The 13,760-nt window shown below is 31.4% G+C and overlaps 1 protein-coding gene across 1 annotated transcript in view; it reads right to left on the bottom strand.

Moving 5' to 3' along the window:
• RIMS2 (regulating synaptic membrane exocytosis 2) overlaps window positions 1–13,760 on the bottom strand; it is a 579,688-nt gene that overhangs the window by 386,554 nt on the left and 179,374 nt on the right. The window contains exon 5 of the mRNA XM_011373284.2: window positions 8,979–9,289. Within this exon, the coding sequence (XP_011371586.2) occupies window positions 8,979–9,289 (311 nt within the window). The remainder of the gene's footprint in view (window positions 1–8,978; window positions 9,290–13,760) is intronic.

The following is a 13,760-nucleotide window of genomic DNA, read 5'->3' as shown; positions in this document are numbered from 1 at the left end:
TATTTTTAATGCTCTCATAAATGATAATTTCTTCAGATTTCCACTTCCAAGTTGTTCCTTGTATTTAGAAATACAAATGGTTATCTGATGTTGACTTAATATCCTGCAATCCTGCTAAGCTTACTATTAGTTCTGATAGGATATTTATAGACTTCTTTAACTTTCTATATAAACAATCGTGTTCTCTGTGAATAGAGTATTATTTATTCCTTTTCAATCTGGATGCATTTTTTATTTTATTTTATTTATTTTAATATTTTATTTTATTTTTTACTTTTGTCTTATTTCATTGAGTAGAATCTCCACTACGATGTTGAATCAAAGTGATAAAAATGGGCATCCTTGTTTTGTTTTTGATCTAAGGAGAAAATATCGTTTCACCATTTGGTGTGATGTCAGCTGCAAGATCATCATAGATGTCTTTGATCAGGTTGAAGAAAGTCCTTTCTATTCCTAGTTTGCTGAGAGTTTTTATTAAAATTAGATGCTGGAGTTTGTCAAATGATTTTTCTGTATTAAAATGATAATATGCTTATTTTAATTTGTTAAAATGATGAATTATGATTTTTCATATGTTAAACTAACTACATTCTTGGGACACTTAGTGAGGCAATATTTTCGTTTTTATATATTTATGGATTCAATATGCTAAATTTGTTTAGTTTTTGCATTATAAGGGATGTTGATCTACAGTTTGTTTGTTTTTTCCTCCCCTTACAATATCTTTGGTTTTGGTAACAAGATAATGTTGGCTAAGAGAAGGAATTGAGAAATATTCCCATCTCTTTAATTTTCCAGAAAAGTTTGTATAGAAATGGCCTTATTTCTTTCTTAAAAGTTTGTTAGAATTTACCAGTGATGCCATCAGGTCTGCAGTTTTATTTATGAGAAGGTTTTTAATCACAAATACATTTTCTTTGCTACATATAACGCTATTCAAGTTATTTATTTCTTCTTGACTAAGCTTTGCTAATTTGTGTCTTTCAAGGAATTTGTCCAACTAATCTGGCTTGTTGATTTTACAGGCATAATGTTTATCAAAGTATTTCCTTGTTAGTGTTCTAATATCACTAGAGTCAATGGTGACGTTATCTCTCTTGTTCGTGATACAGGTAATTTGTATCTTCTTTCTCTTCTTGATTAGACTGTCTTAAGATTTTTAGTGATCTCAAAGAATCAGCTATTGGCTTAATTGTTTCTACTTTCTATTTCACTGATTTCTGCTTTGATCATTATCATTTCCTTTATTCTGCTTACTTGGGTTTAATCTGCTTTTCTTTCCTAGGTTTCTTAAGGTGAAAGCTTAAATCAATGTTTGGAGACCTTTCTTATTTTCTAATACAGGTGTCTACTGCTATAAATTGTATCCTAAGTACTGCTTTAGTGGCAATTGACAAATTCAGATATTGTGTTTTCATTTTAATGACAGTTAAAAATGTTTTCTGTGTTCCCTTTTGATTTCTTCTTTGACCTGTATGTTATTTAAAAGTGTTAATTAGCTTCCACATGTTGGGATTTTCCAGGTCTTTCTGGTATTGATTTCTAATTTAATTCCATTTTGATCAGAGAACATGTTTTTTATTACTTGAATTTCTTTCAATTTAATGAGACTTCTTTAATGGCCAGAATATGGTCTATCTTGGTATTGTGTACTCTGTTCTGTGTACCCCTAATAAGAATGAATATTCTGCTTTTGTTTGGTGAATTGTTCTATAAACATCAATTAGGTCAGCTCTATTAATCTTCCTTGATTTTCTGCCAACTGATTCTATCAGTTATGGACAGAATATTGAAATCTTCCATTAAAAATGTGGATTTGTCTATTTCTCCTTTTAGTTTATCAGTTTTTGCTTCATGTATTTTGAAGTCTTAGTATAACATAATAATTTGCGATTTTTATGTCCTCTTGATTAACTGACCACTTTATCTTTAGGAAGTAACATTTTTTATCCCTAGTAATATAATTTGCTCTGAAGTCTACTTTGATCTGAATATAACCAGCTTATGAATAGTATTAACATAGTGTATCTTTATCTTTTTCACTCTTTTACTTTTGCCTTTGTTTGTCTCTATATTTAAAGTGTGTTTCTTATAGACAGTATATTGTTGGGTCTTCATTTAGTACCAGTCTGAAAATCTGCACCTTGGATGTTTATTTAGGTAATTCATATTTAACATAATTATGAATACAATTAAGTTTTTTTAAAAATCAATCTTATTCTTTTTCTTTTTGTCTGATGTGTTCTTTGTTCTCTTCCCCACCTTTTTTATGCCTTCTTTTAATTGAGTAAATCTTATATTCCATTTTATCTCCTTTGTCGATTAGCTATAACTCTTTACTTTGTTAGAGTTTATAATACACACCTCTAACATGTCATATCAAACAAAACTGTATCACTTCATATATAGTATAAGAACTTTGCAATAGTGTACTCTTCCATTTCTCCCCTCCCACATTTTATGCCATTGTCACATATTTAATTTTATATATGATATAAACACCATAGTACATTGTTATTTAAAGAGTCAATTATCTTCTAAAATATTCAAAATAAGAAAAAAGATTATATATTATATTTTTAAAATTCTAAATTACTCATGTATTTATCACTTTCATAGCTCTTCATATCTTGGTGTAGATACATATTTCCATGTGGTATAATTTTCCTTCTGGTTTAACATTTCCTATAGTGTAGTTATATTGGTGGTGAATTTTTTCAGCATTTCCTTCATTTTTAACAGATATTTTCACTAGGTATAAAATACTGGTTGATGGCTTTTTTTTTTTATTTGTCTTTCAGTACTTTAAAGGTATTTTCTCCATTCTTTTCTCTCTTGCATTGTTTCCAACAAAAAATCTGCTGTCTTCTTTATCTTTGTAAACATGTGCTTCTCCAGCTGATTTTAAGATTGCTTCTTTATCACTGATTTTAAGTAATTTGATTATGATAGTTCTTTGTGTAGTTTTCTTCATGTTTCCTATGTTTAGAGTTTATAGAGCTTCTTGGAGCCATGGTTTTGTAGTTTTCATAAAATTTGAAAAAATTTTGCTCATTATTTCTTTAAGTTTTCTTAGTACTCTCCAAGTTCTCCTCTTCAAGGACCCCAACTACATGTATACTAAGTATTTGATGTTGTCCTACAGCTCATGATACTCTCACTTTTTAAATTATTTTATTCATTTTTTATTCTTTATTTCATTTTGGATCATTTCTATTGGTTTGTCTTCAAATGCACTAATCTTTTCTTCTTCAATGCCTAATCTTCCATTCTCCTCATCAAGTGTACTTTTCATTTCAGATATTATAATTCTCATCTCTAGAAGTTCACTTAAGTGTTTTTTTTAAAGCTAACATATCTCTACTTAACTTTTTAAATTAAATGGAATATAATTATAATAGCTATTTTAATATTCTTGCCTGCTCATTCTAATATCTGTATCACTTCTAGGTTAGTATACAGTGTCTGATTACTTTCTCATATTGATTATGTTTTCCTGCTGCTTTGTATGCCTAGTTATCATTGACTAGATGCCAAATATTGTAAATTTTATCTTTTTGGGTTCTCGATACATTTTTTTATTCCTATAAATCTTCTTGAACTTTGAGATGAAATTAATTTACTTGAAATCAATCTGATTCTTTCAGATCTTGTTTTTATGATTTGTTATTCTGTTCCAGATCAGTGTTCAGTTCAGCATTAATTATTCTCCACTGCTGAAGAAAGATTTTCCAAAATACTCTATTCAACATTCTAGGAATCTTGAAGTTTTTCTGGTCTGGTTATTGGGAACACTATTCTTGCTTCTGTGTGAATGCAGGCCATTGTTCCTCCTAATCATTTTGGATGATTCTTTCCTGGCTTCAAGTAGTTTCTTCAGATGTACCAATCATTACTCCTCTGAACACACTCAAGGAGAAACCTCTGCAGATCTCCAGGGCATCTTGCTGTTTAGCTCTCTCCTTCTGGTACTGTCTTGCAAACTCTAGCTGCCTTGGTCTCCACAATCTCTCAGAACTATCTCCTCAACTCAAGAAGACCACTGGGCTCTGCTACAACCCAGAAACTCTCTTAAAGTAATATGCTAGTGCAATCACAGGGCTTGTTTTATTTATTTCCCATTTCTTGGGTATTACTCTCTTTTGTTGCCCACTGTCCCATTTTTTTTAAACTATTGTTTCAAATATTTTGTCTGTTTTTTCAGATGCTTCAAGCAGAAGGGTAAATCCAGGCCCAATTATTCCATCTATACCGGAAGAAGTCTTAAGTATATGTTTTAATTATTACTTTTACTTTAAAATTGTCAAGTGTCACAAAGATACTTACAAGGTCATATGTATCAGACAATAAATGATGGTGATTACCAAACTATTAAATATCCATTACACTTAACTTGCCTTAAAACTTTACATTTTAGATCCAATGATTGTTTTATATTTTTTATTAATCTCTTGTCATCACTTACACTTGGTAGCATTTTTCACCATCTAACAAAATGCAGTAAGATATAATGAGTCATATGACTTTTTTAGTTTTTCACTCTAGCCTAATTAAAATTCCATAAAAATCATAATGAAATCTCTCAGTACTTTCACTAAGTGTCATTATTTAAGCAGTAAAATGTAGAAACAAATACTTAATAATCTATAATGCCTATTAAATATTTTTTTGTAGCTATGCTTCTTAAGATGCTTCATAGTCCATTAGAAGCAAGTAACTCTGTTACTTTTTCTTATCAGTCGTTAATTTTTGTTTCATGATAGAATAAAGAAGTAGGAAAAACTAAGAGTAAGAAATACTCCACAGTAATATAAGATCAGAGTCAAAATATCTGCCAAATACATTTAGTTTTAAATATGAATCATGATAAAATTATTTCAGCCATGTGGTTACAAGTAATACTGATACTGAAATTCAATAAATATTTGTTGAATAAATGAATTATATAATAAGTCATAATATGAATAAAGATAATTCTTTATTAATTAAACACGATACTAGGACAGAACAAAAATAATGAAAGAGAATGCTTTCAAGTTATACCAAGGGAGAGGACTTTAAAATACAACATAACAAAGAATTTTGGAACTGGAAGTCTAAAAACAGTACTTTGTAACATTTCCCTTACTACCCTGAAAATTAACTCCAGAGGTAAAATATCCTAACTATATACATAATTTTACATATGAATACTTATATATTGTATACATATGTATATATATATAATTATATACTTAACTGTATAATAAAGAAGAAATAAATAATTTATTTTTTTAAAATAAAAAATTTAAGTAAATGCTCACGTACAACAACCTTAGATGTCATAATAAAAAAGTCAGATGCTTGCGGCTACATAAATGTAGTCAACCTAACATCAGGTAAGTGGCTTCCACCTCTGTTCCCCACTCAATAAATGTGACAGAACAATGTATTCGAATGTGGAATAGTCCCTAAGAATCACAAAGTTTGTGTATGCCTCTTAGTGGTAGTGCTACAGAGGAACACTGCCACTAGCTATTAAAGGACAGTGGTGTTTCCCTCCCTACTACATTTCTAGATACCTTTGTGCCTTGCTATTGCTCCGCACTAGCAGTACTGACATCACTTGGGAGTTAGTTGGAAATACAGATTCTTGAGTCCTCCCCTCAGACTTACCAAATCCAAATCTATGTTTTAATAAGATCGCCAGTTATGTATCTAAATTAAAGGCTGAGAAACCACTTGGGCACTCATGGGAGACTCTGCACATTTTTTTTAAAAAAAAACGATTATTTCGAGACTTATTTTGAAATTAAAAACATATTTGAAAATCTCAAAGAATATTTTGTCTCAGTTGATAATAAACATTTGCCATTTTCATGAATAAACGAATTAAGTAAATAGTCATTAACTAAAAGCTAAGGTCTAGGGCCAACTTGGTATTCATTCACTCAAGTTCTAGAAGTCTGTGTGTAAAGCACCTGCGAGAGAAGTAAAGAGGCATAAAACAGGTCAAAACTACTGTAGTGTGTAGTTACAGATTAAACTAAAGCTCCTTAGAAGGGAGTGTAACATACTTTTTCTCAAACATAGTTCTAGATCCACACAGATTTAAATTTAATTAAACCAAAGCTGCTCTTTTTAAGGTCACTGTTTCTGAATTGAAGAAACGAATTACAAATAATACTTTAAATTGGAGTTATATTCCTTGTTAGGAGCTATATTTCACTGTCCAATTCAAATATTGCTACAAGTCCCATTCTGGTAATAAAGAGAGACATGGTGGTGCAGGGAAGGCAGAGATGTGTAGGAAGGGGAAGGGAGGGAAAGGGATATAAAACAGGCTTAACTGAAATAATTTAAATAGTAAAAAAGAAAATAAGCAAAGAAAGAAGAAATTTAAATAGCACTAAGAGAACTACATATTCTCTAGAGAAGGAGTTGGCAAACTTTTCCGTAAAGGGTCAGAAAGTGAATATTTTAGATTATATAGGTCATATGGTCTCTAGTAACTACTCAACTCTGAAGTTATAGCTGAGAGCAGCCATAGACAATAAGTAAATGAAAAGTGTAGCTGTGTTCCAATAAAACTTTATTTACAAAAACACAGGGCAAGACAGATTTGGCCCCAGGGACATAGTTTGCAGACCCCTTGCTCTAGGAGAAAGAATTCAAAGGGTTCATAGATACACGCCTAATAAATGACTATAGAATCTTCATTTAAAAATAATAAACAGATGCTCTGTTTTGCTTACTATAAGGGGAACTGAATTAGTCTGAAAGACAAAGTATCTTCCAAATAAAAGTTTATATAAATTATAACCAATTCCATTTTCTAGGCATAACTACAAAATTTTGTATTAAACTCTAACTTTTTCCCTAACTAAACAAAAGGAGCTATTGGTGTGACTTATGTGAGATTCAGAAAGAAAGGATATAATTACTGAATACATCGAGTAATTAAAGTATGCATTTACTAGTAATGGCAGCCAAAGGCATCAGACAAAAGAAAAAAAGAAAGAAACTACTACATCTTGCACAATTCTTCACAATGGATGAGACTGCACTGTTTATTCAGGTTTATCTTTTGTTAATGAAAAAAGCATTAACAGATAATACTGGAGAAGATATATTTGTTCTCATTTCCACCATCTTCCAAGATTAGAGTAATGTCTCCAGTTCCCTACACTGGTGAATTACTCAAAAATTTGTTGGATTTATTTTTAACATCGACAACTTCTCGATGATATGCATCCCCATATTTAATAATCTATTATGTGATCCAGTGTTTCAGTATTTCCTTTCATTCTTCCTAAACCTATCTTTCTAACTTCAAAGGAGGCTATCTCATGCAGCTATCTAATTTTTGAAGAGTATATGTACACATTATCTATTTTATTAAGTCATTCATTCATTTAAAATCCCATTTCCATTGGTTAACATCATTTTTTCCATCGTAGGTCATATACCTAGGCCATTATAGTTACCATTTTATAGACTTTCTTGATTTCTAAAGACCTTGTGTAGCAGACATTGCTACTGTCCTAACCATCACTACCTCATCATTCACCATATCCCTACATTGCAATGTTTTGTTATTGTAATTGTAGTACTCTGCCTGACTGCTTTCTCTGGTCACAGAACATGCTTGGTCAGTGAGTTCCAGAAAGTTAACAACTGCCAGGAATAGTCCTAGACCAATAACAACAGAGAATTATGGATAAATATCTCTGCTTCCTTGCCAATTATGTGGAATACCTCTGATGTCATGATACCCTGTCTCTCGAAAGTCTCAGTAAGATTGAGATACAATTGCCAAAAAAGGTAAGCTGCTCTGTACTGTGTTCTTTCTCTTAATTGGATCATTTTCCATTTCCTTACAGGTGGTTTCTGAGATTGCCTTTCAAATAAACTATCTGCACTCAAACCTTTGTGTGCTTAAATTAGTCCTCAATCTTAATACAGTCTTCTTACCTGAAAATTCTTGGGTTCCTGAAATTCTGCACTGAGATCTGTTCATAGTACTCCAGCCATGAAATCACCCAAAGATAGAATTACATTGTCTGTTTCACTTTTGCTAGTTTTCAAAAAACTGGTGGAGCCATCATTTCATTATTTTCCCAAGACATCAGCAACACATCTATGTGATGGTTTTAGGCACCATCTGAAGTGACTCCCAGTTACCTTACCTGTTATAACTGACTGCTCAGAACCCAACATCCTGTAAGTACAATTTAGATTTGTTTTTCCACAAGTGCATGACTTTATACTTTTTCACAAAGAAATATTACCTGCTACTTCTGGACAATACACATAGTATAAACAAGATTTTTTTAAAAAATCAATTTGAAAAGAGAGATACAGAATAGAAAAATAATCTTCCCATGAAAATTTTTCATTCTCCTCTTTCCAAAGGTAAGAAATTTAAGAAGCATAAACACTATTTTCAGAAGTCTAATATTTTGAACATTGAGAAGGCCATAAGATTGAGCCAAAATAGTAACAACAGAGTTAGCCCATGGATACATCAAACTCGTAAAACCCCTTCATCTGTATTTACCTGTTTAGAAACCACCTTATCCTTCAGCCCAGGGTGAAACCTTCAGAAACACCATTAACCTTCCCTATTCTCTTAGCTCCCACTTCCAGTCAGTCCATCAATTCAACCTCCCTAAAGTGTCTTAAAACCATCTCTTCTTCATTCCCATTACTCTTATCCCAATTTGTCTTTCCTATGACAATCATCCATCTAAGTTCTCTGTTTTATTTCATGTCTTTATTCTGGAAAATCTAATAACCTAACACACTCGCATTAAATCTAAGATCATTCAAGCATAATAGCTCAAGTCCTAAACATCGCTTTCAGCATTTATATAAAACATATGGATATTGACATTACATTTAGAAAACTCATTGCCTTAACATTTCATGTATTTTTATTTGCATGGAATGAAGGTTAAAAATAATATGTTTACCTAAAAATTAAGCAAAATGTTTACCTGTCTGAAGCTATGTCACTGGCAATTTGGTGCTTCACTCCTGACCCATTTTTAATAGAATCCTGTCTTGTGAGCCCATGAGATCGACTTTTCTCCACTGCAGGTACAGATAAGTCACCTGAGGGTCCTTGGAACTGGGCCTGCTCATGCAGTTTTGCTTTCTTCTCCTGAGGTGCCTCCTCATTCCGCATTCCTCGGAGAACCTTTTGATCAGGTTGCTGTGGTGTATTAGATCCACTATTATAAAACCACGCTCCTGATTTAGTGAGGATTTCTTGTTGTTTTCGGCACAAATTACATACCCACATAACCTGCACACGAATACATAGGGGAAAAAAATTAGTGTTTTCAAAAGTTAAAAACAAACAAAAAGAGAGACAACAATTCAAGCCAAGGAAAAAAATTATATTGTTATCCTTTCTGAAGTTAAAATGTAATCGAGATTCATAGCTACCATTAATCAATTACATGTTCTCCCTTTTAATTTTGTCACAATTATAGTAAAATAGATGACATTTACTGGTAGTAGAAACATCAAATAGCGTGTCAAATTATTAGTTGTTTATTTATATTCTTTAATTACTTTTTAATTAATTAAGGGCACAGCATAGTATACAGAAATGAATTTTGAAGCTAGACAGATTTGGGTTTAAATACCAACTCCAAGATTAGAAACTTTTCAACCTTCAATAAGGTACCAAACATTCACATCTATAAAACTTAGGTTCTGAAATGATGAAATGAGGAAATAGGAATAATACTAATTTTCCAATATCAAAGACTGAAGATTAGAAATAATTTACTTGAAATGTCTAGCACAATAAATCACACATGTTGGACTTTCAGTAGATTACTAATATTAGTATGTTAGGTTAATCTTCTATCACCAGTTATATGATAAGCTTCCTCAGGGGGCTTTTCTTTCTTTTAAGTAAGTAGCTCCTACTGGCTAAAAGAAAGCTAGGAACCTCGTTGATCCTCAATAAAAACCTATTAATTGCTCATAATTCATAAAATAAATAAAATGTACCATTTTAACCACTTTTAAGTGAACAGTTCAACAGTGTTAAATATATTCATACTGTTGTGAAATAGATCTCCAAAACTTGTTCATCTTGCAAAACTCAAAATCTATACCTGTTAAACAGAAAATTCCATTTTCTCCCTCCCCCATATCCTGATAATCACCATTCCACACTTGATTTTTTAATAGATATGTTTTTAAGACTCCAGGAATTTAAGAATATTATAACTAACATCTCTATGACCAGAAAACCACACTCTTCTGAAAAATCTTTCTCAATTAATCAGAAAAAAAATAAAATCACATATTCATGAAATAAAGGATGAGTTCATACTTCAAGTGTTTCTGATGTTTTATTTATGTCAAATGCTGAATCTTAACACAGCTCTCCATATTGCTGAACATTTCCTTATAGTTTTAAGTAAATTATAATAATATAGATAATCAGTAAAAGAAAAATTCAACATGTTTTTAACTAATACAAGGATATTTTGTAAAATACCATTTAAATGTTTTGCTTAATTGCCCATTCTTCTAGTCCATACTGTTTGTATAGTCCATATCATACAACATTGTATTTGATCATTTTCTATTATTTTGTTCTCTCTTTGAATTTTATATACATTTCTTTAATCCTCAACTAAATTTAAAGCTCATTGAGAGCAAGTTCTGTATCTTCTTATGTCTAATAAGCCCTTATAAATCATAGCACAGTAAGACTTTTTAAATGCTTGCTAACTTGAATTTATCTGAAGACCTTCTGGAGGATACATGATAATAAAATATTCAGTATTATTACATTAAGATTTATGTTCTATAGATTTCCAAAAGAATTGGTCATCAATAATGTTAATATACACAACTATTTTATTTTTATAACTAAATAAGAAACTATTTTTTAATATGAAAATACAAAAGTTTCACTCAATTTTTTTTAAAAACCTCAGTTCAAATTTCTTTTGGTTTAGATACACATGAAATATAAATATATCTAACCCATCAGTAGTTTCAAAAATCAAATTTCAATCAAAATCTTCAGTCTTTCATTGCCATCTTGTGACAAATGTAGGTACTGCAGATCTCTTTTAAAAGTGAAAGGCACACTAAACATAAAACCACAAAATAATAATAAAATAAATTAAGTTTGAATTTCAACTTTTCTGTTTGTTTTAAATATATTACTATTCGTGATACACTGATAATATATACTATATTATTCTGTGATATGAATTTATCTAGAGTAAGTCACACACGCAATATTCAAGAATAACATCCTTTCCTTCCCGGTAACTGACAAGGAAACAGAAATGAAAGTTTGCAAGACAGGCAATTATCCAATCATGATCATCTGCAGAAACAACCTGTTGCTGCTTCATTGTTTATCACAAGATAGGCAGGTTCCTTAACTCTTCGAGAGCAGAGATTCTCAAAGAATATCCCTGAAGCGGCAGCATCAGTGTCATCTGGGAACTCATTAAACATGCAAATTCTTAGGCCCCACTCCAGACCTACTAGATCAGAAATTTGGGGGTGGGACCCAGACGTTCGTTCGTTTTGTTTTTTGTTTTTGCAAAATCCTACAGGTGATTCTGATGCTTGATAAAGTTAGAGAACCACTGGTTAGGGCAGAGATTGCCAATTCAATATGTGGAATAAGTTACAAGTGTGTTCCTCAGAGTGGCTAGATAAGGCCAACGGAGGTCATGATCAGCTTTGCCAATTTACCTCAGTGTGAACGAGGTAAATCTATGGTATTATTTGTGCAAATTTATGAATTTAAATTTATTCATTGTACAAATAGTACCTCAGTGTGAATGAGGTAAATCTATGGTATTATTTGTGCAAATTTATGAATTTAAATTTATTCATTGTACAAATAGTATCATTTCTGTGTAGTCCAAAATGAGAAAAAGACTTGAAAATGTCATGGGCTTCATTTTCCTCATCTATTAACACCCAGTGAATAGTAATATAAGATAGAGGAGTATAACGCATGAAGGATGATGTTTGATTCCTATTAAAGAATTTCTATGTATTAATACTCTTTCCACACTCTCTGGGCTATGCACATTGGTTGCTCTTTTTCTGACTAGATCTTGTGTTCCCTCCTAAACTGATAGCTTCTAATATCCTCACATCTTAGTATCTAGTTACCTTTCTTCTTTTTCTATCTCCTCCCACTTTTGGACTAATAGTTTACTAATCTTTACAGCTCAGGAAGCCTAAATCAACTCACTTCAAGTAGTTCAAGAGACTGACACTTTTGCTTGAAGCTCTTACACACATAGCAACTTAATTTATAAATTGATAATACTGTTTCACAAATACATATACATACACATGCTGTGAAATAACTTCTCACTAATTGGCTATGGAATGATTAATGTCTATCAGAGGTCAATTCTGTGTTAACGGAACAAAATTTAACTAATTTGGGAATAAAAAAGCAGGACTTTTGTTAATAGAACATTTTAACCAATTAAGTTAACCAGCTTATGATGAATGTTGTAAAAATATCTTAGAAATATATATGTCTATAAATTACCATGGTTAGAACCTATTAGCTTTTTCTGGTCCTCACAAATATCAAAATACCTAAGCCCTGAGATTACAAAGACATGTAGGATTCAAAATGATATGATATTATTACATTTGGTTCTAAATATGACAAATATTTCAAAATAATATAGCAATATAAGAGATGGAATACTAGTAACTCAAATTTGTCACTTAATACCGTAGGTACCATTCCATAGTCATCCTTGGTGGAGTTGAAAGGGAACAAAAAACTAAGGAAAATAAAAATCTCTCTTTAAAACAATAAAAATAGTAAATGTAATAGCTAAACTAAATAGTCAAAGAAAACAAAACCAAAATTATGTTAAGCATATACAGTAATTTAAAGGGATATAAAGCTCGGAAAACCCTATGATTTTCATCCAAAGAAAAATAATAAATAGTAGAGTAATTCAGAGAAGGATAAGATTATTAGTTAATTATTGGTATTAATGAGACCATAGGCCAAGCTCATAAGATATAGCTAACTCAGCACGGAAAAAAGACTTTACTAGACTCTACTTCTAATCATTGCTAGCCTGCTTATTTGACAGAAAAAAAAGAGTGTAAATTGATCAATCTAACTAGGAAAATGTGGAAGATCCTGTCTAGCTACTAACCCATTTCCCCTTTGCGCAGAGAACACTTGCCCGCGGTGCTTGTGGCTACAGCATTTACCCCAAGATTACTCGTAGATTACAGGCCTCACCTTATCCCCAAAGTCTGCCACGAAATATCTCGCTTTTATTACTATTTTCCCATCGCTCTGGTATACTGATAGGCTTTGGAAACAAATGACATTATTCTATTTACAGCATTCTATTTTTAGTAGTGGTATTTCCATTTACAAAATATAGTAATTCTTATTCACTGAAAATGTCAAATCCTAGAAAATGTAGCATTCCTACACTTTCTGTTAACATTGTTCTCGAACAGTTGTTAGCCGAAGATTCATTTGATGAATCCGATTTATGTATACATTTCTGTTACATTACGATTAGAGACAAGTTCTATTTAGAAATAACTCCAAGAACGGTTTTTACATTTATTTTCACATTGAAAACCAGTCAGATTTGCTTCAGCCTCAAAGAACAAGTTTATGTAGAATTAAATTAACACTGGCAGCGAGCTGCACTTTTTTTTCTAAATGGGAAATAGGTTAAATTTATTTCCTTTTTCTATTAGAAAACAATTCCCAATCT

Source organism: Pteropus vampyrus, unplaced genomic scaffold, assembly GCF_000151845.1.
Source record: "Pteropus vampyrus isolate Shadow unplaced genomic scaffold, Pvam_2.0 Scaffold222, whole genome shotgun sequence".
Lineage (NCBI taxonomy): Eukaryota > Metazoa > Chordata > Mammalia > Chiroptera > Pteropodidae > Pteropus > Pteropus vampyrus.
The sequence above is the reverse complement of the archived record's forward strand: the minus strand, read 5'-3'. Positions and strand labels throughout refer to the sequence as shown.